This window comes from Halichoeres trimaculatus, unplaced genomic scaffold (genome assembly GCF_033239565.1).
Source record: "Halichoeres trimaculatus isolate MK-OKI-2021-1 unplaced genomic scaffold, fHalTri1.1 fHalTri1_scaffold_11, whole genome shotgun sequence".
Taxonomy (NCBI): Eukaryota; Metazoa; Chordata; class Actinopteri; order Labriformes; family Labridae; genus Halichoeres; species Halichoeres trimaculatus.
Window position 1 is genome coordinate 4042414 of NW_027437189.1, and position 27071 is coordinate 4069484.

At 40.5% G+C, this 27071-nt stretch overlaps 1 protein-coding gene across 3 annotated transcripts in view; it reads left to right on the forward strand.

Annotated features, from left to right (window-relative positions):
• The window catches only part of lima1a (LIM domain and actin binding 1a), a 51153-nt gene extending 25933 nt beyond the window's left edge, over positions 1–25220 (forward strand). For all 3 annotated transcript variants that reach the window (XM_074682202.1, XM_074682204.1, XM_074682203.1), the window contains exons 5-11: positions 11318–11378; positions 15950–16044; positions 21951–22016; positions 22104–22155; positions 22314–22378; positions 22469–22602; positions 23488–25220. In XM_074682202.1, the coding sequence (XP_074538303.1) occupies positions 11318–11378; positions 15950–16044; positions 21951–22016; positions 22104–22155; positions 22314–22378; positions 22469–22602; positions 23488–24505 (1491 nt within the window). In that variant the 3' untranslated portion in view covers positions 24506–25220. The remainder of the gene's footprint in view (positions 1–11317; positions 11379–15949; positions 16045–21950; positions 22017–22103; positions 22156–22313; positions 22379–22468; positions 22603–23487) is intronic.
• The last annotated feature ends 1851 nt before the right edge of the window (positions 25221–27071 follow it).

The window sequence follows — 27071 nt, forward strand, 5'->3', positions numbered from 1 at the left end:
AAGACAAACCATGAATGTATGTGGGATTTTGTAGCTCCTCCCCTCGCGGTTGAGGTCTTGACTCGTCATCAATGAACCCAACATGGTTGTGTTTTAAGAGCTGGATCATTGCAGCCGTACTGCCGTGTCATGCGAGGTCATTTTTGTCATTTGGCGTGAAATTCTCCTAAACTCTGGAGTTTTTTGGGACAAAAAGCTTCTCCGGCTCTGCCATTATTCCCGTGTTTACTGGTTTCTCTTACCTGCCGGCTCGGCTTCTCCTCCGCCACGCTGATCTGTTTACATGTGATGCATACAGCCCCACAGCCCAGGTAATCTACACTCCAGTCCAGTAGGTGGCGGTAATGCACCTTCAGTTAGCTGACAACCGCTAAATAATACGACAAAAAGAAAGAAGACAAATAAACTGGAAACATTGTAAACACTTTATTGATTTGTCGTTGCTGCTCTAAAATGAGCATACTCCTGTTTAAAAGTCACATCTTTACGACAGTGTGTGTGAGACTCCGGGCCAGAAGGCGGCGCTGCAGTTGCATTAAAACAGATCCTCTTTATAGCAGCTTTAAATGGAAGTGAGCTGGTTAGCATGGCTCAGTTAGCATGTATCTGTGTATCCGCAGCAGCTGCAACAGCTTAAACTTTCTGTGGACGTACTCTTCTGTGTCCAAGGACGTGGCTCCAGTTTTGTCTCATGGAGATGTTTGGGGTCCACTAACTGTCATTTTTCTACACCCTTGAAACCAGACATCTTTCTACCACAGTGTCAACAGGAAGGGGGTCAGGTTTCAGGTTTTTGGGTTTCGACCAATCAGAATCCAGCATTAAACACGGTTTGGTTTTGTTCTAACTTCACCACACGACACAAGACCGTTAAGTCAAACCAAGCACACTTCTCTCTTTGATTTTAGAGTTTTTCTGCTTCGAGCAGCAGAAATCTTCGTCTCAGTGAGCAGATAAACAGCCTCACATCCAGAGCAAATCCCCCGCAGCAAACTGCCACTCCTTGAATACTTTCTGCTCGTCCAATCCTTTAAAATTTCAGATGTTATGAGCTGGAACATGTTTTTTATCCTGCTGTCAGGTCTGCCAGATAAACAGGCTCGAACATTTCCCTCCTTCACCTTCAATCATCCTCTGTGTTTACAGGAAGACGATGTTCAGTGGAAGATTTCTTGGGACAAAAGAAAGAGAAATGTTGCTTCTTGTTTTAGAAAGAAAGATTCAGCAACAGCTCATTTTAAGGTCACAGAAATCCCCTAAAGTTCCTGAACACGGTTGTAAAATTCATGAATTGAGCACAGCGTTCGTTCAGGCCGACCGCGAAGTCAAGGTCAGCCCACAGAGCATCAGCTGATCCCAGTGACACATCCGAGCATTGCATGTTGAAACGATGGTCCCATTTACACGACTTTGACCTTTAATCAGACCTGTGCTGATGCTCTCCCTGCCTCTGCTTTTCATGCAAATCAAAGGGAGAGGAGGTGTGCTCTCCCTGCCTTCCACAGAAGCATGTAGAAAGGCAGGGAGCTCCCAGGATGCTGTTTTTTGAGGAAGCTTGAAGAAGTCTCAAACATTTCCGGACGTCCTTTGAGCAAATGTTCCAGAAAAACAAATTAATTATGCATTTGTTCTGGGTCTGTTTCCAGCTGTGGATTCAAGCCTGAAATGATTTTACAGGAGCAGGAACTGAAACTGTGAGACTGTCTCCCAAACAGATTAACACCAGTTTTCATCATCACAGCGAACAAACATGTTTCCTGGTGTAGCTCTGTGGTGTAAACTCACCGGCCACTTCATTAGGTAGACCTTGCTAGTACCAAGTTGGACCCCCTTATTCCTTGGTGGCATAGATTCAACAAGGTCCTGGAAACATTCCTCAGAGAGTTTGGTCCATATTGACATGATAGCATCACACAGTTGCTGCAGATTTGTCGTCTGAACATCCATGATGAGAATCTCCCGTTCCACCACATCCCAAAGGTGCTCTATTGGATTGAGATCTGGGGACTGTGGAGGACATTTGAGTACAGGGAACTCATTGTCATGTTGAAGAAAGCAGTCTGAGATGATTCCAGCTTTATGACATGGAGCGTTATCCTGCTGGAAGTAGCCATCAGAAGATGGGTACACTGTGCTCATAAAGGGATGGACATGGTCAGCAACAATACTCAGGTAGGCTGTGGAATTTTTCCTTTTTTTTTTTTCTTTTCTTTTTTTCTTTTTTCCTTTTTCTTTCTTTTTCCCTTTTTTGTCTTTTTTTCTTTTTTGTCTTTTTTTTTCTTTTTTCTTTTTTCCCTTTTTTTCTTTTTTTTCCCTTTTTTCTCTTTTTTTCTTTTTTCCTTTTTTTCTTTTTTTCTCTTTTCTTTTTCCCTTGTCTTTCTTTTTTCCCTTTCATCTTTTTTCTTTTTTATTCATTTTTCCTTTTTTCTTTTTTCCCTTTTTTTCTCTTTTTTTCTTTTTTTCTTTTTTCCTTTTTTTCTTGTTTTCTTTCTCTTTTTTCTTTTGTCCCCCCTTGTTTTTCTTTTTTTCTCTTTTTTTTCTTCTTTTTTTTTTCTTTTCTTTTTTTCTTTTTTCCTTTTTCTTTCTTTTTCCCTTTTTTGTCTTTTTTTCTTTTTTGTCTTTTTTTTTCTTTTTTCTTTTTTCCCTTTTTTTCTTTTTTTCCCCTTTTTTCTCTTTTTTCTTTTTTCCTTTTTTTCTTTTTTTCTCTTTTCTTTTTCCCTTGTCTTTCTTTTTTCCCTTTTATCTTTTTTCTTTTTTATTCATTTTTCCTTTTTTCTTTTTTCCCTTTTTTTCTCTTTTTTTCTTTTTTTCTTTTTTCCTTTTTTTCTTGTTTTCTTTCTTTTTTTCTTTTGTCCCCCCTTGTTTTTCTTTTTTTCTCTTTTTTTTCTTTTTTTCTGTGGACTTTAAACCATGCTCAGTTGGTACTAAGGGGCCCAAAGTGAGCCAAGAAAATCTCCCCCACACCATTACACCAGCAGCAGCAGCCTGAACCGTTGATACGAGGCAGGATGGATCCATGCTTTCATGTTGTTGAGGCCAAATTCTGACCCTACCATCTGAATGTGGAGCAGAAATCCAGACTCGTCAGACCAGGCAATGTTTTTCCAATCTTCTATTGTCCAGTTTTGGTGTTGCTGTGTGAATTGTAGCCTCAGTTTCCTGTTCTTAGCTGACAGGAGGGTCACCCGGTGTGGTCTTCTGCTGCTGTAGCCCATCTGCCTCAAGGTTGGACGTGTTGTGTGTTCAGAGATGCTCTTCTGCAGACCTCGGTTGTAACCAGTGGTTATTTGAGTAACTGTTGCCTTTCTATCAGCTCCAACCAGTCTGTCCATTCTCCTCTGACCTCTGGCATCAACAAGGCATTTTGTCCCACAGAACTGCTGCTCACTGGATGTTTTCTCTTTTTGGGACCATTCTCTGTAAACCCTAGAGATGGTTGTGGGTTAAACTCCCAGTAGATCAGCAGTTTCTGAAACACTCAGACCAACAACCATGCCACGTTCAAAGTCCCTTAAATCACCTTTCTTCCCTGTTCTGATGCTCACTTTGAAGCAGATCGTCTTCACCATGTCTACATGAATAAATACATTGAGCTGCTGCCATGGGATCGGCCGATTAGAAATTAGTGTTTAGTGTTTTTTGAAATGAGACGGATTGTAAATGGAGTTTATAAACTTCCAGTTTTGAAGGAGTGGAAACTCAAACTGTTCCCCTTCAACAGAAACTCTTTGCTTTTCCTCTTCCCTGACCTCCGTCTCTTTAAGCTGTGAGATCAGGCAGCGCTGCAGGGAGTTTGGAGGATTTGGACTCTTTTATTGTGTCCTCTCTTAAAGCCTGGATTCTTTGGTCGGAGCGATAAAGAACCTTTACAGTTCAGAGCTGAGGGTCTGCACAATGGCGTCCACTGTAAAGCCGGGCCGAGGTCTCTGCTCCTCTTTGTGGAGCCTCGCTGAGCAGATGATGTCATGCTGACGGCCGGGGGGGTTCATGACCGCAGACAGCTGATCTGAGCTCCCAGCCTCTTCAGACGGTCTCCCCTAAAGCCGTCAGAGCCCCCGGGATCCCCTCCCACCTCATCAATCACTCCTCCTCTCAGTCCGTCTCTCCTGTTTTCTCTCAGCACTCCCTTCACCTCCTCCTCATTCTTCTGCTCCTCTTCAAAGACCTCAGACCTCCACGTTCTTCTTTCTCTCGCCGTGCTAGTAGACATGAAGACTCTTATAAAGCTTTCTGTGGATCTTCAGAGACATGATCCCAGAGACTTCTCAGATCCGGACTCTGAGGTTCACATCTGTGCTGCAGAACCAGCTTCTGCCTGGACGACCATGAAACAGCTACAGACTTTAACGCCTCCCTCAGGATTAATAGTTGTAACTCTGGAGATCTGTCAGCTTTTATCTGAAGCCATAAACGTGTCCAATTATTCCCAAAACCTTTTCTTTATGACTTCACAAGTTCTTTCTTTTGTTTGTGGGAGTGGGGGCTTGTGGGGAGGCTATTCAAAGCCCAAAGAAAGCAGTCACCATCTTGATAATACAGACTCTCACTAGCCTACGATTAGTTAGATATTACCTGGCAAACTGCTGTAGCACAGCTTCCTGTTAGTCAACACAGCCACACCCCTTTCTGTTTAACTCATCTAACCCCTAACCCCTCTGATTTATAGTTTTTAAGAATTACTGATGAGCTAAAAACTCAAAAAGTTTTTCATTCCAGGCCATAAACAAGTTTATTTTTGCTGAACAATCCAGTATTTTAACACAGGCTTCAGTGGAGCTTCTTAACTTTTGGAGCCAGCCTCTAGTGGACACTTAAGGAACTGCAGTTTTTTCAATTTGTCCTGAAAAAGACCATCTGGACTTTTTTATTTTGACCTTGAAAGAGATAATGCCCAGGAAGCTCATCTTTTCTACTTTAAAGAACCGTATAAATTTTTATCTTGCCCAATTAGTTAAAGATTTACGGTAATGACAACAGCCTGATTTATTCACTACCTGTGTTTGGATGTCGTTGCACATGGATTCGTGTGCAGTGCCCTAATACTATGAACATCACCGTATAGCTTGTCTTTTCTTCTTTAAGGAGCCTGTTGAATTTTCCAGCCCAGTTGGTTGCGGAATTACGGTAATTTAAGGAGCACTAGAAAAATGGGAGTGCCAACACTCCCAATAGCTTTTTAAAAAGTAACAACGTTTGTTATTTCTGTTATGACTTTTGAGGTGCCATTTTGATTTATATTGCAATTCACCATATGTTGTTGATTTCAAGTATTCCTTCCAAAAAGTTTTAAAATGAGCAGTTAGACATTAATATTTTTTTAAAGCATTTTTGAATTTATTTTTTGAAATTTTTTTAAAAAAATTTGAAAATCTTTTTTGAAACTTCAAAATGTTTTGAAATTATTGAAAATTTTTAAAAATAAAATTTTTGTAAGTTTTTGGAAATTTCCTTTTTTTTCAGTTTTTGTAAATTTTTTAAATTCCTTTTTTTTAATGTATCATAAAAATCGGCAATTTCTATGAACTTTAGTTTTTGCAAATTTACCTGATTTGATTATTTAAAAATTTTGTAAATTTTAAAAATTTTAACGTATCTGTGATTTTTGGAGTTTTGCATTTCTTTTGAATTTCTTAATTTTTCTTTTTCTTTTTTTTCACCAAATTAATCAAAATAAAAAAACAAAGACAATAACTAAGTTTTGCAATTTTTTCTAATTTCTAAATTTTTCTTTTTTTCTTTTTTTTTTTAAACAAATTTATTAAAATAAAAAAACTAAGACATTTCATTTTTTCATTTCATTTCCTTTATTTGTTTCGGAGGGACACTGCCCATTGTAAAAATGTAAATGCACCCAAGTTAGCCAAAAGGCTAGTGCCCCCTGCCAGAACAGAATAAACGTCACATTTACAACTTAATGAAATTGAATAACTTCTCTTTTAGATAATTAATCACCACATTTTATCCACTTTTTAATCTTTATTGTGAAGGTAAATTTGTTTTTCTGGCTCCTGAATGACTTTGATCCAGCTGAGCTGAGGCTCCAATGAAAGTGAAGGTTGCAGACCCCTGATCCAGACTCAGAGACCTCAAACTCCATCAGCTGATCTAGACACTTCCATCAGATCGATGCGCTCAGTGATCGTAGAGACTCGTGTTTAGATAACCCCCCCGCCTCCTGTCGGCCCCTCGCTGGGCACGCCGCCATCAGGCACTCTGAAATTAATTGACCCTCAACCTCTTTCCCTCCTCAATCCTCCCCCCCTCCACACCAGCACACCCACGGAGCAGCTCCTCCCTCCGTCTCTTCCTCCCACTGTCCCCCCCTCTGCACCAGCTGCTCCTCGCCCTCCCCTCCCGTCCCTCCCTGTACGCCCCCCTCCTCCTCTTTCTTCTGGACCGTGACACAGTAAAAAAAGGACAAAACAAACCGCACACGCACAGATGGATGAAGGGGGGGGTTACACCACGGCACACTTTGCCTCCCCACCTTCATCCGGCCGCACCCCCTTTCTGAACACCTGCTCCCTGTCGCCTCCCTGCTCCCAGTTTGTGATCCCTCCTCCAGAGGCTCTCCCACATCTCGCCGGTCGGTCGGTCAGACGCCAGCTCGGGCTGAACCGCTCCTCTCTGCTGGATTAACTCCTTCTCTCCGGATTTCCTCCACTTCCACCTCTGCTCGCTCCTCATCCTGTGTGGCCTCTTTCCTTCCTGGAGGTAACTCTGGTGTTTCATTCATTCATTCATTCGCTGGTTGGCTGTGCTTTCTTTGTCTGGCCTCCGAGCAGGCAGCGGTTTCATCTCCCCGAGACAGACGCTCTACTTTTACTTTCTGTGTTTTTATATCAGAGCTCTTTTTGAAAGAGGCCTTTCATACGACTCGCTGCTCCTCAGAGGCTGCTTCATCGAGGAACTTTATCAGAGGCTTCTTTCAACTTTGTCGGCTCAAAAAACTCTCTTTGGTGCAGCGTATCTGCTTCTTTAAAGCCTCCGTAACTCAGTCTGTGGATCCCGTTCTTCTGTCTTTGTTTGGCTCTTTTGCGAAGTGTGTTTTTGCGTGTCTGTGTGAGATCTTTAGGGGGACAGGGTGGAGTCAAAAAGAGGAACTGCAAGTCAGTCGGTGTGTCTAAAAGAGAGCTATAATAGTCTCAGGATTAGCCGCAGATTCTTTGTCTGATCCAGTCTCCCAAGACCTCATTTGGAGCGGCTGCTTGTTTACATCCCGCTAACCCTCTGTGCGTGTTTACCCCCCATGCATCTAAAACCAGACCCAGACACCCCCTCCTCTGCAAAGCTGCACCCTGGTCTCTGGAAGATAATCCACCCGTGAGGATCAAAGCGTCATTATGATCCTGATGATGGTTTCTTTTGTGTCTCTGTTTCCAGACACGAGAGCAGGAACGCTCGGAGTGCTCTCTGAGCCTCTGACACGGCGAAGTTTTTACTAAACCACGGCGAGCTGTCAGAGCCGTAAATCATTGATGAGCTGAGTCAGACTCCCAGAGAGGAGGACTGACCCTCACATGACTCAGACTCTGATGATCAGAGGGTTTGAAAACAGCCACGATCTTAGATTTTACTCTGACATAAGATTAAATGTCATAAAAACGTCCCTTAATCTGTGCGTGGTGTTTTTTAGACTTTAAGGAAAATCTTTGAGGATCATCGTTTCCTAACGCTGTTGATTGTTTCAGCCTCCGTCGGCTCTAAAGCTCCTAAAACCCTCTGAACAAGACGGACTCAGCATCAGACGAGGACAGACAGAGACTGTAGCTCAGTGATTCTTAAAATCAGAGCTCATACCACAAAAAAACTGCGTATTTAATTCATTTTTGTCAACATTTGATCAATAAACGGTTAAATAAAAACATGCAGATCAGTATTTTCCATCAGTTTTCTGTTTTCCTTTGTTAACTCATGACCCCTGCTGTGATTACCAAAGCTAACATTTAGCATTAGCTTCATGAGCTCATGGAAAAATTTTTGTCTAAATTAAGACTACCTGCAGCTGTCAGCAACATCCACCTCCAGGGACAGTGGGAATCTAAGGGCCGTTTACACAGGGATAGCTTTTTAGCCGACCCAAAAATTCAGACTTTTTGTTTGAGTTAAATCACAATTCAACATATTTTATTAATTTCAATTATTCTTCCAAAAAAAAAAAAAAAAATTAAATATATATATCTTTATAATTTTTGAAATCTTAATTTTTGACATTTTTATTTTATTTTTTTGAATTGTTTAAATTTTTATATATATATTTTATTTTCTTCAATTTTTGTAGTTCTTGAAATTTATTTATTTTTATTTTTTTGTAATTTTTGAATTTTCATTTTTCTAATTTATCAAAAAAGTCCTTGCATTTTTTTTAAAAAATCTCATTATTTTCAAATTTACTTAATTTCTTTAGATTTTTGTACATATTTGAAATTGTAATTAATCTGTTAATTTTTGTAATTTTGCAAATATTTGCAATTTTTTGCATTTTTTTTCACATTTTTAATGTTTGGTAAGAAATTTGTTGTGCAAATGGGCCTAAGGTTGTGTGTTATATGGCGTTCTTTTGTACTTACACTTCCTGTTTTCAATGTATTCGTGAGTTCACACTGACTGTACGGAAAGTGCGCTTTGATTCCTCAGCTAACGAACTCAGAGCAATCGAAAAGTTAATTTAAGCTTTAATGTCTTTATCTGACACACCTGCCTCAGGATTGGATCTGTGAAGAGCTTTGCTGTTCCTGTATAAAAAAAAAAATAAAAAAGCAGAAATAATGCAACAAAAATAATCACAGAGGGAAAAAGAAAAACTACAAAAATTAAAGGAAAGACCTGCAGAATGGTGTTAAGTCAAAGTTCCAAACCAGGTTAACTTTTCATGATTCTCCAGCGTCAGGTTGTGCCTCACATCTCTCAGCCATTAGTTTTGTGATGAAGGCGTCTCACCTTTCTGTTTAAAAAGAATTGCACGTCTGGCTAACAAAGAGGAAAAGGCTTTGGCTTTTTCCACTCCTGATGAGCATCAACGTGTCTGAACGATGCCTGTTCTCCTCCTCGTCTCTGCTTTGTCTCCTCTCTTCAACCTGGACCTGCTGCAGCCTGCAGAGGCTCCGTCAGCAGGTGAAGCTCCATCAGGTGTTCAAGCCAGGAGCAGCAGAGGCGTGATACGACCTGTTAAAGCCGTGGTTTAATTTATCAGAGGACGGCGATGCGTGTCCTGGAGCTGGGTTAGCTGAGTTAGCTGGGTGAGCTGAGTTAGCCTGGTTAGCATAGTAAGCTGGGTTCACTGGGTTTGCTTAACCTCTTGAGACCCAGTGTCCACATATGTGGACATGACACTTCTGCCTCTCAGACCCATGATACTTTATTTTTTTTAAACTTTGACCTGTTAGCCACATTTAGGGACTCGGCCCACTTCATCTTTGGGCAAAATCACAACATTAAACCCATTATAGTGAAAAACAATGTATTTACGTACAATAACACTACTTTAAACAAGTATTAGAGAACTCATAACACAAATAATCAAACTCCCTGTACAATGACCAAGTTTAGTTATTATACTTAGTACGACTTACTTATCCCAAATGGAAAGGTGAATTAAAAATGCACACTGGACAAAAGCTCAGGACTTCAGAGGTTAAGTAGCTGAGTTAGCTGGGTTAGCTGGCTAAGCTTGGTTAGCGGAGTTAGCTGGATTCGCTGAATTTGCTGGGTCTGTGGGGTTAGCCAGGTTAGCTGGGTTCTCTGGGTTAGCTGGGTTAGCTGGGTTCACTTGGTTTGCTTAATTAGCTAAGTTTTGCTGGGGTAGCTTGTTAGCTGAACTAGCTGGGTTAGCTAAGTTAGTCGGGTTGGTTGGGTTCACTGGGTTTGCTTGATTTGCTAAGTTTGCTGGATTAGCTTGGTTAGCTTGGTTAGCTTGGCTAGCTGAATTAGCGGGGTTAGCTGAGTTACCTGAGTTAGCTTGGTTAGCTGAGTAAGCAGGGTACACTGGGTTAGCTGAGTTAGCTTGGCTAGCTGAGTAAGCAGGGTTCTCTGAGTTCACTGAGTTTGCTGAATTAGCTGGGTTTGCTGAATTTGCTGGGTTAGCTTGGTTAGCTTGGCTAGCTGAATTAGCGGGGTTAGCTAAGTTAGCTGAGTTCACTGAGTTTGCTGAGTTAGCTAAGTTAGCTGAGTTCACTGAGTTTGCTGAGTTAGCTGAGTTAGCTGGGTTAGCTGGGTTCACTGGGTTCGCTGAGTTAGCTTGGTTCACTGAGTTTGCTGAATTAGCTGAGTTAGCAGAGTTAGCTGGATTAGCTGGGCTCTGTGATTCATGGATGCTTAAAGATCTACAAATCAGGATAAGATATTAAAGCTGCTTTTATTTTGAAGGGATACAGTGATAACGATTTGAGAGAAGTTGGGACTGACAGCTGACTTTAATGAAATATTTTAGGATTAATTTTAGCGGTTAGAAATTCCCATGAACTCACTGAAATTTTCATTTTAAAACATGACTACACTAAGCCAATCAAGCTTTAATCACAGCGCCCTCTGAGGGAAAAGAAACTCAAACATCCTCACGCTTTATGCCAACAAACCTAATTTTTTAAAGCATAACTGCAGATAATGTTGCAACAAATAAAAAAAACAAACAATAGAAGAAAAATCCAAAATGAAGTTTAAAAAAACATAAATATGGACTTCACTTGACGTTTTTTTTTACTGCAAAGTGAAACGTATGAGCTTCTAGCTCGCCATGATTAAACCTGTCACATCAGGTATGTTTTGGCTATCTGGGAGCACCACGGTTTATCCCGATGGATGGACTGATATCGGTCAACACGGCGAGGCGTTCCCAGTGTGGCGTCCTCGCTCTGAGCTCAAACCTCGCTAAAGAAACGGTTTGTTTTGTTTCTGCTGGTGGCTGTGGACAGACGGGTTGTCTGTCTGACGCTACGTCCCTCTGAGCTCATAAGGGGATTAAAGTGGTGTGTGCTGGACGAACACACACAGATTCACACACACACACACACACACACACACACACACACACACACACACACGGCTCTTTACTCCGCTCGCTCTTGTCCGTGTGTTTCTCGCCACACTTTGATCTTTCTGATGGACACTGTTGCTTCAAATCTTTTGGCTGCGCGCTCTGAAACATGTGAGCATCAGATGGTCGTGTGTGTGTTTCTGTGTGTGTGTATTTGTGTGTGTGTGTGCGAGCATCCGAGACACATCCAAGCTGATTTGTTTTGTCCAGTTGACGTGTGTTTATCGCCTGGTGTGTGTGTGTGTGTTTGCACACCTCTGACTGGATGTGTTTGTCTCTTCGCAGGAGTCCAGAGAGCAGACCAACAGAGAGAGCTCCTCTGCCAACATGGACCAGCTGCTAGGAGGTCAGTTTCCTTTTTTTCTGCGTTTCTCCAGGATTTTCTGACTGTTTCATCAGAGAAATGGACGATGATGAGGAGGAAAATCAGAAACAAAGAGTTTAGGTCATGAATCGTCCTCAGGGAACAGAGAAACTGGCGACACAAGCGGTAGCTGTCAGGAGAAGTTTGTTTTTGATTGAGAGGACACCTGGGTGCTTTCTGCTGTTTGATATCTTAATATGAACGTTTTAATGAGCGCTACGGCAAATTTTCCAGCTGTGACTCACCTGCCCTGCATCAAACAACAGACAGATGTAAAGAAAATGAGGGTTTAGAGGCTAAATGATCAGAAACTGACAGAAAGATCAAGTCATCAGATATAGGAGTCAGTTATTCACCAGTTTCTATCAGTTTATTGAAGGAAAGAAAACAAACCTAATTTCCCTTCGGAGAAAGATCTTTACCGCCTTTGTCCCAGATTTTCATGCAATAGGAGTGTCTGTGGATGTAAAGACAGACCTGCAGAAGTTACAGATGTTTTCTGATCGTGCTAACTCTCTGGAAACGCTGCAAAGCCAGTTTCAGCTTTGTCCCCAACACTTTTAAAAACGACCACAGCTGAAAACAAACTACTGTTAGAAATAAAATGATAAAAGCAAATAAAAGAACAGACACATAAAAGAAAACATACTAAAAACAATTAAAAGCAAATAAAAGGGAAAAAAACGGGCAAAGAAACTAAGTCTCGCCAAGGTTAGCACGGCTAGCTCGTCCATCTTATTGGAGATAGATCTTACGTTCCCAATAACGATGGATGGAAGGACAGGTCCATGTCGTCACTTCTTAGCTCACACCTGAGAACCAGCACGTCGTCCTCACCTCCTTCTCCTCACCTTGTGGGAAACATCCGGCCATGCACCAGTTAGCATTGACATGCTACAGGCTGCTAACAGCTGATTTCACATGTAAACAATGCAGCCGTGGTTACATGTAGGATCCCCAGACAAACACAGGAGAAAAAGTAGTAAAAATATCACTGAAGACAGAAACAGTTTGGTGTCCATGACCAACAAATGAGCCACACAAAGTACTGACCCACTCCAAATGCAAAGATGATGAAAAAGAGATGAAAAAATTACAAGAAGAGAGCTACTGCAAGAGGGTTTATTTATGTTCAGTGCATGAAAATAACATCATTTCACATCATCAACTTTATTTGTTGGCACTTTTCTAAACAGGAAACAAAGGGCTACTTAAAAATGAGAGTAAAAAAATCATAAAATCTTTTGTGTAATAAAATGAGGGGCTGACAGTGAAAGTCTGATTTCCTCTGGCAGACTGTGCTCCCACAGCAACAGCCCCGTCACCAGAAAACCCTCGTAATGTTTGAGGCTCGGTGACAGAGCCAGTCATCCCTCAGTCGTGAGAAATCTCAGGTCCTGCTGTCAGCTCTTAACCCCACAGTGTCCTCAGTGACTGTGCCATCAGCGTGTGAATTGGATTAGTTAATGCTGATGTGAGCTTCAAATAGCTGCCTCTGCCATCAGTGAGTGAACGTGGACTAAAAGCCTTTTTGGTGTATTTACCCTTTAATGGGCTTTAATGACCAAATAAAAACAATGAGGATTTAATATATTTAAATTTTCACATTCAAATGAATAAAAATGTAACAGGATGCGTTAGTGAAGAATTGAAGGTGTCATTATTTTAACACCATAAACAAGGGCCCGTTTACATGTTCAGTCATTAAACAAACACAACCATTATTCCTAATTTGCCGGTAATGAACTGCCCATTTGGACGCAAAATTAGCTTTTTACTTGACTGCAAATAATTGACCAGTCAACAAATGACATCATGAAAACGAGGCAGGTGCAGATCCCGTCATAATTCAGGGGAACCTCCAGGAAAACCCCCATCGTCAAGTTTGAATTGGACATGCCTACTACACATAAACAGCAATAAACCTGCTGAGTGGTAACGCCTCAAATACACCGGATAGGTCTGCAGTCCGTCTCCGCTCCGTTGCATGTTGACTGTGTTCGTCGACTCACACCGGCTGCCTCACAGACTGAGGAGTTCCCGTTCTTCCTTGTCCTTGGAAAAGTCTCTCTTCATTCATGTTGGGTTGTAAAACCTCAAACTTGCCGACTCCTGGTCTAGCTCCGCTCGTTGAGTCCGCTTGTCAAAGTTACCGTAAAATACCAATTAAACGCCGGGTTCCAAATAAACGCCGGGTGTAGCAGCACGTTTAGCAAAATAGACGCCCGTTCCAAATAAACGCCGGGGGTATGGTAAGTTACTCGGCGCAGCCTACGAGCCGCAGGTCGTAGTTACAGAACACACAGGCAAACGCTGAGCTCACAACTGACAGTTGACTCTTGAAAACTGATTTTTGTAAAAGAAACATAATCAGACTGCACCTTATTTGTAGTCGTGCAACGGCTCATGATTGATCTGTGATCCGTTAGGATCGACGTAATCGGTTCGGCACACACATGACCCTACAGCAGTGTTTTTTGTGCAGCAGAAGCCCAGAGCGCTCACACCAAACACCCCCTCCCTGCTCGTCTGCTCGTCTGCCCCGTCTGAGTGCAGACTCAGACGGGGCAGATAAACAAATAAACGGACTCCCACCAAAAAAATCTGATATGGGTCTGCATTCACGCTTTATTTAGAGAATTTTCAGTGCGTTACTTTCACACAAAAACACCGCTAAATAAGGCTCTAGTTCTCATCGTGTCATAAAACAGCCCTACCTCCGCTGCAGAGCCACAGCTGGCTACAAGGCACTCGCCGCTTAGTGTATCAGTCCACGCGCGGCGTGCCAGATATAAACAAACACAGGTAGTCTGCCAGGACGAATTATGCAATAACAACGTAAAGATGATGATGCTTTGAAGAGTCAAAGAAGAAGACGTTACCACTTCCGCTGAATGTTATTTTCTGGGAAAGAAATAAACGCCTGTTCCAAATAAATGCATGGTCCCAAATAAACGCCTGGTCTGCTCAGTGATTGAAACAAAAAAAGGCCCCGGCTACTATTTGGTATTTTACGGTAAGCTGAACAGGTTTGGAGACGGTTTGTTCTATTTTGAAAGTCACTACGTGTTTTTTTAGGTAGTTTGACTTCCCGTCCTTCTCGTCTTCCCTATGCTAAATAATGTACATACGATAGTTTCGAGTTACCTGCGACTTGCCATGCAGCCAGACCCCAACGAAGTGGATCCAGTGCAAGTTTACAGATTGACTTGAATGGAAACCTATCTGACCTGGTGACGCATTTGGTTTATTCAAAGTGTTACTGTTCACAAGGTTTAATGCTGTTTAAGTGTAGTAGGCATGCCCAATTCACGTCCAGTATAGTACGACTTTCTTTGTTGAAATTGGTAACTGTGTCTCAGACCAAATGGCCCTGACCTGTGGGGTTCCCCAGGGTTCAATCCCGGTACCCCTGTTGTTTAATTTGTACACGCTTCCATTAGGTCAACTAATACGCAGCTATGCTGATGACACTCAGATCTACGTGTCAATGACGGCAGGCGAACATGGGCCTGTAGATTCACTCTGTCGCTGCGTCGAACAGATCAGTGTGTGGATACAGAACAATTTCCTCCAGCTGAACCCAGATAAAACTGAAAACATCGTCTGTTGTCCACAAAAACAAAGAGAAAGGGTTATAAGTCACCTTCAGACTCTCTCTCTAAATGTGAGTAACCAGGTTAGAAATCTAGGGTTGACACTGGACTCAGACCTGAACTTTAACAGCCACATCAAATTAATAACCTCAGCGGCTTTTTACCATCTTAAAACATTACCAGAGTTAAAGGAAAAGTGACTAAACCTGACTTAGAGAGACTGATCAGAATATGTTGGAAGTTTTTATTTCTCTGAAAATTAAAGTGAGCTGTGGTTCAGCTGTTGCCTTTAAAGCGAATGTTTCCTCGTCCTCTGAGTGCACTTTTGGTTTCTCTTTGTTTTCCTGGAACAACACAAATCATCCCGTCTCATTCTTCGTGTTTTCCTGGGTTGGAAAGTCCTGAGATCCTTTTAACAGAGTAATTACTCTCTAGCCGTTTAAAAGACGCGTCACACAGCTGTTTTTCTCGCACCATTGTTCTCTGGGAATTTTCAACCGGTCTCAATCCTCTTCCTTCAAACGTGCCCTCCTCCGTTCCTCGGGATGGATTACATCCTTCCCAGAAGTGAGAATCTCAGAAGTGACGACACAGACGGCTGGAGAGGCGCTGTGATCAGCAGACGGGAAGAGACAGGAAGAGACCAACGCTGTTTTCTTTCTAACGCTGCACACGACTCCTGACCTCCAGTTCCTGTCCACGGCCTGCATGACTAACCGGCACATTCTGCACTCAGCGTGAACCGGGATGTGTGGAAAATATAAACCCCAGACCTCAGACTTTCCCAACAATTAACGCTCTGTAAAAAAAGAAAAGCTTTTAAACTGAAGTGGTGTTTTTGTTCCTGAAAGTCTCAAAAAGCTGACGTTAAACCCATGAAGCGTCAGTCTGTGACGGAGGTTTTAGTGTCTCCTGTTAATATGAATTTCTCCGTCTTGTGTTTTGTCGTTGGACCAGATGGAAGTCTTGCAGAGTCCACTCCGCTCAGGGACAGGATGGCTCTCTACCAAGCCGCCATCTCCAAACAGGACGTCACTCCCACTTCAGTCAACGTGAGTAAATCTGTCAGTCCAACAGGCTGTTTGTGAGTTTTATCACAGTGGGTCAGGGTGCTCATGGGAAACTGAGGCTGTTTTCCAAACCGCCTACAACACCAGCAGATACGGGGCACAGATTGTAAAGTTTCACACACTGCAAATAACATTTCTCCACATTTAGCTCTAAAACATCACTTTTTCTACAGATTTAGAGAAATATTTGAGAAATAAATTTGTCAGATATTATATTTAAATGTTAAATGTTATTAAAAATTATCATAAATAAATGTCCTGATTCTAAATATTTAGCGAAGACTAAAAATTTATTAAAACTTCATCTCAAGCAAACATTTATAAATCTTGTTCATAGATTTCTAAATATTGAGTCAAAATTTAACAAAACTTTTGCAAAGATTTCAAGATATTTGCTTAGATTTGTAAATATGAAGTCAAGATTCCTCAATCTTGAGGTACAATTTCTTGCTTTTAAGCTTATATGCGAATTCACACTCCTGCCCGCCGGGTAGCACCAAAACAAAAGTTGGAGGAAGCGATCCAGCCAAGCAGATTTTGAGAAAGTTAAACACAGTCGGCTAAATCAGCCGTTAGAAAATAAACGTACCAAGTGCTGTGATGGCGCTGTTTAAGATCCTGAGGCCGAAGAAGTGGAGATTGACTTTCTCAAAAGCAATTCCTCCCACTTTTATTTTGGTCCTACCCGGCGGGCAGGAGTGTGAATTTGCATATTAGCTAAATATTTAGAAACGGTACCTCAGGATTTAGAAATCTTGACTTCATATTCAGAAATCTTAGCAAATATTTAGAAATCTCTGAATGTCCTGATTCACAATATTTAGCGACGTTTCTAAACATTTAGTTTTCAATTCAAATTATTAAGCTAAGAATAAATATTCATCAAAGATTTAAACATTTTAAGCAAAGATTTCAAAGTATCTTGCTACGATTTCTAAATATTTAGCTTACATGTAAATTCACACTCCTGCCCGTCGGGTGGCACCAAAATAAAAGTTTGAGGATGTGATTTTGAGAAAGTCAAGCTCTACTTTTTTCAGCGTCGGTCTCATGATCTTAAACAGCTCCATCACAGCACTTGGTACGTTTATTTTCTGACTGTATTTGACTTTCTCAAAATCTGCTCGGCTTGATCACTTCCTCCAACTTTAATTTGGGTACTTCCAGCGGTGGGAGTGTGAATTTGCATGTTGCTAAATATTTAGAAATCTTTGCTCAAGATTGAGAATACTTTGATAAATATTTAGTCTTAGTTAAATATTAATGAAACTAAATGTTGAGAAACGTAGCTAAATATTTAGAATCAGGACATTTATTGACAACATTTATTAATAAAATAATAAATATTTCAGAAATATTTCTCTAAATCTGCAGAAAAAGTGATGTTTGTGGAGAAATGTGTTGTTATTTGCAGTGTGTGTAAATTTACAATTGGTGCCCCGTATAGCATCGCCTACTATTTTGGCTGAAATTCACTCTGTAGTAGTCAGTATGTGAAAACTTAAAAAAAAACTTGAAAAAACTGCAGGACGCCAAAAAATTTCTTAGTATGCAATGGACCAGTTAATCCAGCATACCATTACCCACAATGCATGGTGCTCACATTCTATGCTCATGCAGGTGTCAGGTTTTGGTGAATTACCACCATCTACTGGAATGAGTCAGCATTACAACTACAATACAACAACACTAACATTAGTCCGTGAGATAGAAATGAAGTGATGCAAAGGAAACATTGTTGATCTTGTCACTTCTCGTTGTAAAAACAGGTGTTTACTTCTACAAGTTGATTAAGAACCATAAAAACCACTAATTCTCTTTTTATAAAACATATGTGGATCATACAGAAGTTTTTTTTTTTCCATCAGCTGAAAAACTACAAAGGAAGTCCCTTCCAGATTGGTTTCTAATAAACGATTTAACTTTTGGTGAAAGATTAAGAATCAAATATGATGTTTCTGCTGTGATATAATTGATAAAGTAACTAAAATGTCAGGATCTACCTTAAGTTTGTTTGGTACATTTATAATAAAGATAAAAAAAAATCCATCAGCCGTAGTTCTGCTATCATACCAGGGACGGAGCCAGTGTTTCAATTTTGGGTGGGCCTTAAATTAAAAAAGGTAGTGAATAACTGTTACGATATAGATAAAATTTAGTTTCTATGTGTGTTTTAAAGCAGATTCGGTTGCTTTTTGATCCTTTTCATATTTGAATTTTTTTTTAAAACAATGGCTCTCAATGGTATTCGCCAAAGAGTAGCGCTCTGAGCCACCAATGGGGTGCGCCACCTCAACCTCCCATGTGTTAAAGGCTGTAAACACAGTTACATTAACCACAGTTAAATAAAAGTGTGTCAAAAAATGAGTCGAAAAATCCATCTCCCCAGTCATTCCAGATGGGCTGTGGTCAAACTTTAAAAATTAATACACCTACAACTATTAGACACCTATAACTGTTAGAAATGTTTCTCAAGTCCGATTGTTGTGGTGATTTGAAGATATCATTTGGCTGCCTTGTATTCAAGTCCTCTTTTTTAAAAAAGTTTCGTTTTCATTAGTTATAAGAGGTTAAAAATGAGGCTTTACATCACGTTTAAGGATGATTGACAGCTGATGTTCTTGTGTATTTTCTTTCGGGGGTCGTAAAATATGTCGGGAGGTAGAGTCAAGAAGTGATTAGACTCTTGAAAGAAAAAAAAATAATTATTTTTGTCACCCAGCTCCACTCAGATTCTCCCAGAATCCCTCACAGTCTTTACTGTTGTTGCCATTGGCGGGGGTATTTTGGCTTCAAAACCGTACAATGGTAAATGGTGGAGCCGCGCTTTCACTTTATATACAGTCTCTGGCTCACAACTTTTTTACCAAGAGGCTAATTTTATAGACAGGGCATCTAACAAAAACAAAATAAAGTGACAAAATTTAATAATATTCTGCTGTAAAACCGATCTTTTAAAAAAGAAAGAAAAAAAAGTTTGATGTGGGCCTGGGACCACTAAGCCCCCCCATGAAGCCGCCCCTACAGTATACTTCAGTATACTCCTAACAGAACAGTCAGACTACATACTGCATGTCAAAGCAGTAGCAAGTCACTACCAATTCCAGCCACCAGGGGTCACTGCAGTCAACACCAGTCATGTAGTCGTCACAGCGTTTTGTTGTTTGTGAATTCGTCAACATTCACCGAGCAGACATAACACAGCGCCCACAGAAAGGTGAAGAGAAAAACATCTATTATCCGTTACAATGGAACCTGTCAGTGGGTGGGATGTGTTTGACCACAAGTCAACATCTCGTCCTCGAGGTTTGACGTGTTTGGAGGAGAAAAATGTGCAGACGTAGGGATCCTGGAGAGTGTGTCTGGTCTGCGGCGGTCAGACCAGGAAGGGAAACCAGTAAACCAGCACAGAGTGGAGAGAAACGGCTGGTCTGTGTGGTCCGAGCTCACACTGCTGAGAGGGAATCCAGATAAACATCTCCTCCAGCAGCTGTCCTCCTTTAACAAACCTGTGAACGCACAGCGGTGGTTCACTTCAAGTCAAACGCCCAAATTGGCTTGCATTGAGCCAAATAACATGATTCAGCCAATTAGCATCAGGCAGCGTTCGTGCACGGCACTCCAACCTTGGCCCGGACTGAGATCTCATCCTCTTCTTGTCCTCACCTGAGAGAGGTGATCCTTAATCATGAATGTGATGGAAATAACCGCTCTGATTGGAGCTGAGTCATCCTTGGCCAGGAGGTGATCCGGATTCAGAAAAGGTCCTATTCTAAAGAGACTAAACTTAAAGTCGTTAAGTTGGCAGTGAGTGTTGGTGCCCCGAGGAGGCAATTCTTTCAGTGATTGTCATTTTTGCACGAATATTCCAAGATCAGAGGCACGGCTGACTTTGAGACAAATTTTTTGTTCAGAGCTCAACCAAAAAGTTTGGATGAGTCAGCATTTTTAATGACACACGAATCGCAGGCCTCATACTCTGCTTTAGAAACAGATGGGTGATGTAATGGAGACCACCTGTGTTTTACACAGTCTATGGAAAGCACCTGATGCGAAAACAACCTCCTGACAGAAGTTATAAAAAAATATCCAACAGTTTATTTTTGTGATTTTTTATGTCATAAAGAGGATTTAAAGTTAGCTTCAGTGTTAATCCCTTTGCACACAGGAAGCACATTTCCCGCACAACTATTTGGCACATTATTTATTTTTACATAGCAAACATTTTAATTTTTTTAGATTCCGAATTTCATTATATTTAAGTTTAAAACACCAACAGACTCTCTAATAATGTAATTATTATTATTATTATTATTATTATTATTATTATTATTATTACATATTCCCCTATTTAAGTTAATTAATGTTGTATTTAATTTCTCTTTTGAAACTAATAGGGATGTTAATTTATAGCTGGTGTACATACCTCTTACAGTCTTTATCATTGTTACTAGAGTGCTTATGTTTATATTTTATTTTACTCCAACAATTGCTGCCGTCAACACAACAATTTCCCAGTTTGGGATCAATAATACAATATAATTCAATTCTATTCTGTATCATATTTTTCAAACCTACTGTTTTTCAATGCAAGCTTTCACACCAGCAGCGTTATTTCTCTGAGCAAAACTGGGGCTTTTATTTTTTTCGGACCAAGTTGATTTTTCCAAAGTTTTGCTTTTGAGGAGTACACGTCCGACCAATCAAAACGCTCGTTGTTGACACGTCACATACCAAAACACTCAACGTGGTGCACTGCTTTATTGTGATTGTGTCCCAGCGCCAGGTTCTTTAGACAATAAAAAAACACAAAGCCAAGATTATACAGACGATGTTGGAACAGCGGCAGAGATTGAATATGATGCCTCCAATATTTTGCAATTTTTGTGCCGTTTATTCGCGTCTCTGTTGGTGTGCAAAGGCTTTTAACCAGTAAAAATCTCCTTACAGGAGCTTTAAAGATGGACCCTTACATGTAAAAGTCTTCAAACTTTGTGGCTGTCTCTTTAATAAGGTCAGCTGTGGAGAGGAATGGGTACCTTTTACATTTGAAACGATAGGGTACCGATGCCTGGTACCTGGCAATCGGTACTAGTACTCAACGGTACCAATTTTCTATGCTTTTTTGTGTTTATGTGGTAAAAAAATTTACATTTATTTAGTATTAAAATATTGTTTTTTTTACGTTAATTTTAAATTTTGATATTTTTTTTGCGTTTAGGTAACTCAACATGGTACCTTTTGGTTTTACTTGAATTGGTACCCCGTACTTTAAACAGAATTCAGTCAATTCTTATAAAAATACCTAATCCTTCTTCGCCTTCTTAGCATGAAGCTGGTGTTTTGTATTTGGATCCCCACTAGCAAGTTTTCAGCAAAAACTAGAAAAACAGTTTTGTAAACTGACTCAGTGCCCCTCAAAAGCAAATATGCAATAGAAGCCAAGTGTATGAAACAAAAAAGAAAAAAGGAGTCTGAAACAAAGTAAGTACCAAAAGTTTCAAAACTGTGTTTACATAAAAGCATCCATAATCAGAATTTGTTTTATTTTAAATTCAATATAACCAAGAAAAAAATCAGGAATCTTGTAGTTTATCATAAAAGACAGAGGATGTGATTTTAATTTATCCTCCAGTTGTTTATACATCTGCGTCTCGTTGACTCAGTGTGACAAACTGAAGCTGCAGAGATGAAGAGGTTGAAGTTTTTCTCAGGCTGTAACAAATCACATTATCCTGTTGCATCACTTTGAGGAATTAGGAATCAAGAGCCGAAAAATCTGATTAGACTGAATCAAACAGAAGCTGGATAAAGATCCTACCTTTCAGTTTTTTTTTTCCTCGGGGATATTAATCATCTGACTGTCTCATCTTTTCTCCGTCTCTCAGAGCGATCAGCTGGACGGTTTCTGTGGAAAGCAGAAGGAGAACGTTCCTCCGTCTTCTCTGGATCTGGTGAGGAGTCTCGCATCAACAACACACACACACAGTTTATGCCTTCAGAAACGGGGACTAACTTGTGTTTTCTTTTCTTTTTTTCAGAGTCTGGATTCTGAGCCAGCCGGCAGGAAAGTTTTTACTGCAGAGAGCAACGGTAAATAACTTTTAAACTCTTCATACGACTCTAAAAGACGCTAATTAGATCTTTCCTTCAATAATCAGGTCTTTCTTACACATTTTTATTTTAGAAAACAGCTCCACCTAGTGTTCAGAAAGCATTACTGCAGTTTCACTAACTCGCTGCTTCCACAGGCTCAGCTTCAGGCACCCCGTCATCCGCTCAGAGGGACTCCTCTCAGACCAAGACCACCCCCAAAGTAAGTCCTCATAGACTCTCTTCCACAGTCAGGAAACTGTGATTTTTATGGTTATGTTAAATCATTTTGTGTGTGTGTGTGTGTGTTCAGAGTTTCCGGCCTCCAGTGAGGGAGACGTGTGTGTCCTGTCAGAAGACGGTTTATCCTCTGGAGAGGCTGGTGGCCAATCAGAGCGTCTACCACAGCACATGTTTCCGCTGCTCGCACTGCAACACCAAACTCAGGTGAGGAACGTGAAAACTGGATCATAAGAAAACCTGAGATTGTTTCAGCAAAACAGTAAAAACAGCTTTGTAATAATAACAATCCGTGACTCAAACATCAGCTTCTACATGATTCAACCCAGATCCCTTTTTGTTTTTGCTTTTTTTCATCTAAAAGACCAAAAGTCATGTCTTAGTTTTAAAACTTTTTTAGCTCACTGCTGCCCTCCAGTGGACACATCCATGAATCACACCACTTCCACTTTTTAAACTTCCAGAAATTTAAAAAATCTGTTTTTTCTTTTTCCCTCGTTTTTTTAGCAAGATAACCCGGTCACAAGTTTAGTCTGATTAAGTTTAGTTGGTCTTTATTTCATCCATGTTATCATAAAAAAACACGTTTAATATGAAAAAAGAAAAATAATCTCAAACTAATGAAAAGGAACAGAAAAAAAGAAAAAACTCTTTCTTACAGAAAGATGAAAAAGCAAAACTTCTTTGATGTCTCTGCCCAGGTTTTTTCCATAAACTGACACCTTTAACTGTAACGCTACGCTCCTTTAATGTGGTTCTGAATCTTGGTTTTTAAATATTTGAAATCCTTTTAACTACTTTCTCGAATATGAGCTTTGTAACTTGGAAACATAACCATGTTACAGTAAGTTAGGTTTTTCGAAGAGGATAAAAAAATTAATTCAGATTTCCAGTGAAGCAATAGATGTGTGGAAATAAACGTAGTGTAGCATTGTTTTATGATTATTTTGGACTGATCTGAGGTTTCAAAGCGTAATTTGTATTTTGTAAACATCCTGAGAATCAGATAATTTGATAATGTGACAGAAAAGACAGTGTCTGACTCGATCATGGCGTCTTTTTTTAAAATAATCTGTTTTCTTTCCTCGTCAGTTTGGTGAACTACGCCTCCCTGCACAACAACGTGTACTGCAAACCGCACTTCTGCCAGCTCTTCAAGGCCAAGGGGAACTACGACGAGGGCTTCGGCCACCGACCCCACAAAGAGCTCTGGGAGAGCAAAGGGGACAGCGGGGAGACCTCCCCTCAGTCCTCCACTCAGACCAAACCAAAGACCCAGACCCCCATCTCAGACCTGACCAGCCCCACCGTGGAGGACTCCCCTCTGGCTAAAGTCAACGTGCTGACGGCCACCATGGAGGCTCTGGGTCAGGGGTCAGCGGAGAAAGCAGAGAGACCCCCTGAAGCCCGCAGGCTGAAGATCTCCTGGCCTCCTCGCCCTGAAGAGGAGACATCCAAAGTAACAGACGGGGGCTCCGTTACCAAACCCATCAAGGCCAAGTGGCCCCCAGAGGACGACTCCCCCTCCCCCCCGTCTGAGCAGCCCAGAGAGACCCCCTCCCTCCAGAGCAGCTCCTCTCTGAAGGAGCGCAGCAAGGCCTTCACAGTTGAACAGTCCCCTCCTGCTTCTGAGGCCAAAAAACCCAGTCCTCCTCCTGATGAGGAGGACCCCCGTCAGCTCAGTCCTGAACCCTCCTCCATGGAGCTGCAGCACCAGTCCTCCAACAGCCAGACCCCCACCGAGGATAGCTGCGTGGACGTCCTCACCAGCTCAGGAGACGAGGAGCAGGACGGGGACATGAAGGGTGAGATCCCTCATGACACTCCTGATCAGAAAACCCAGCAGCAGGAAGAGGAGGAGGAGGAGGAGATGGAGGAGGAAGATGGAGACGCGCTGGAGGAGGAGATGACGGCGCTGAAACACCAGGAGACGCCAACAGACATCTCCTCTCCTGAAGCAGAGGTGGAGGCCAGTCGCTCGTCCCAGGATGTGGGTTTCTGGGACAGCGAGGAGGTGGACGACAAAGAGGAGGAGCAGGAGGTGCTGACGGTGGAGGAGATGATCAAACGGAACCGATACTACGAGGAGGAGGATGTGGAGGACGCATAAACTGATCTTTCCATAAAAGTAACGCAGCCATGGACTCTTAGACAACTTCACGCCATTCCGTCTTTCTAAAACATCTTCTTCTTCTCTTCTTTAAAAAAAGTTGCTGCAGTGACTCTGATAAACCGAACTATCTGTGCCTCTTTCAACTCTCTCTGAACCCTTTAAAGCCATTCCTTCAGGATCCTTTTTACAACCGTCTGAGAATCTACAACTCTGACACAATTTGTTTTTTAAATGTACAATATTTAAAGTAATTCCCCATGTAATAAATATTTTTAGAACAAATGTTCGTAAAAACATAGAGGACCACTTTTATTTTTGTGTACATGACTTTTGTAATTTTCTAATTTCATTGAAGCCTCCTAACCTAACCTGACACCTTTAAACCCATCGTGTTGTCTCTCTGTACCGAATCATGGGATCATAACAGCTCATGTAGCTCTTGTCACTGAATGGTCTTTAATGGAGAAAGGAAAATTAAATAAGACGTGTTAAAAAAAAGTAAATTAAAAAGTCCAGCACTTTGAACTGCTTCTATTTAAAACAATGGGTTTGGTTAGTTTTTAACTGTCTCTGTCACTTTTCTTTACAGCTGCCATTGTGTACGTACATGCAAAGCTTACAGTTACACTTCTTTGCATTTTCAAGAGTTAAAACTGGATAATGTACTGTTTTTAAAACCATGGGACCAAAAATCCTAGATTGCTACTGTTTAAATAAATTGTTGTATACAAAACAGTGTGTCTGAAAGCTCATTGTGTCTCACACACCATAACTACTCAAAGAAATTACTAAAGCCTCCGCTGTATTGGTCTATTAGCAGTCTAAATCTTTGACATGTCTGTTAAAAATTCAGAAAATGTGTGTATTAAAATATTAAGACGCTGGTTGGTCATTACAACTAACATTTACATTTTGTATTATGCTAGTTTTTAATAGCAGACTGTTAGAGTGTACAGTTAGCATACATTTAGCTGTCACAGTAGACTATTAATGTAACTGTATAACAATATAACGCCATTAATTCGACGTTTTTCTGATTTCTGAAATGGTAAAGAAGATGAAACAATGGGGAGATTTAAAGCTAACGTACGGATTGTATAATAACGGTTCAAATGCGCTGATAACCTGGTCATTCGACGACTTTTACAGAAAACGTCTTCAAAAGTCAAGATGGCGCACGAAGAAAATACTTGTCATGGTCACGGTAGGTAAATTGAGATGGGAAATTAACGAAACAGACTCTTTAAGAGACAGAAAAGGCCTAGCAAGCCCTTTATTCCGATTCCCGCCCTCCCGTTTACCCCGTTTCCGTCACCGTCGGAGGAAACGTTCGATTTAATGCGAGCTAACGGCTAAGCTAGCCAACGGCTGTTAGCTTACATTGATCAGCCTACCGTTAGCCGTTGCTACAGTTAGCTCGTGCTGTGAGTGTAACGGTCGATTTTTCAACAGAAGCCATTACAACCAACTACTGCTTTGGGATTGATTTTATGGGGTAAGAATTGATCGTTTTTTTAAAGGTGTCATTTAATAAAAGACGTGTATTGAGTGGGTTGTGTTTAGCTAAGATGGTGTTGCAGCCTCATATTAGGTAAGACTCCTGTTTTCAGGTTTAAATCCATGTTAACAACCTGTTTACAATGCGTTGCCCTTGATAGCCGTTTGTTTGTTAAATAGTTGTAAAGCCTTTCAGAATTTAGTAAAATCAGTTTTCACAGCCTTAGACCTGCAATAAAAACCTTAAATAAAAAATAAAAAAAATAATTTAAAAGTCTCACTATTAAGGACTCTGAGCAGAAAAGTAAGAATTAAGAATTTGATTTGGGAAACGTAGAATTATTTTTTCTGACCTCTAAGTCTCCTGAAAAAGAAATTAAAAGAAAACCGTCAGGGTTTTGAGGAAAGAGTCCCTCTCATGCGACTTTGAAGCAAGATTTCTGACTTGATCCTTCAATAAACAGTAATGTATCTGAGGATAAATGTAGAATTTTGACTTTTTTCCCCTCAGTACTCTCCCTTTTTTGTAGATATCTGAATTTTTTTTAAGAATTTTTTTTTTTCTTAGACTACCAATAAAAAGTAAGACTTCTGAATTGAAAGCTCCTTGAAAACGACTTTTTCTTTCTTCAAAACTCATACTTTTTTTCTAGATTTCAAAGTGAAAATTATATGAAAAAAAAGTAAAAATCAGATTATTGACCCTTCAGAATACTTACTATCATCAAACTTCTGACAGATGACTAGAAATCAAAATACGTTTCATTTATTTTTTATTTTTTAGAACTCACATGATAAAAATAAGATTTTTAAGTTAAAAAAGACAAAATTCTGAGATTTTTCTGAGATTTAAGTCAGAATTCTACTTTTTTTTCTTTCACTTATAAAAATCTTTATGTCTGACTTTAAAGTTTTAAAAAAGACAGAATATTGTTTATTCCTCCAAAAATCCAATTAAATTGGCCCTAATCTTTCTAGATACTTCCATACATTGGGTTAATTAAATTGCTGTTTGAGATTTAATTTCTCCCCTGCTTGATCTGAAGTTGAAATTTCTTTTTCTTAA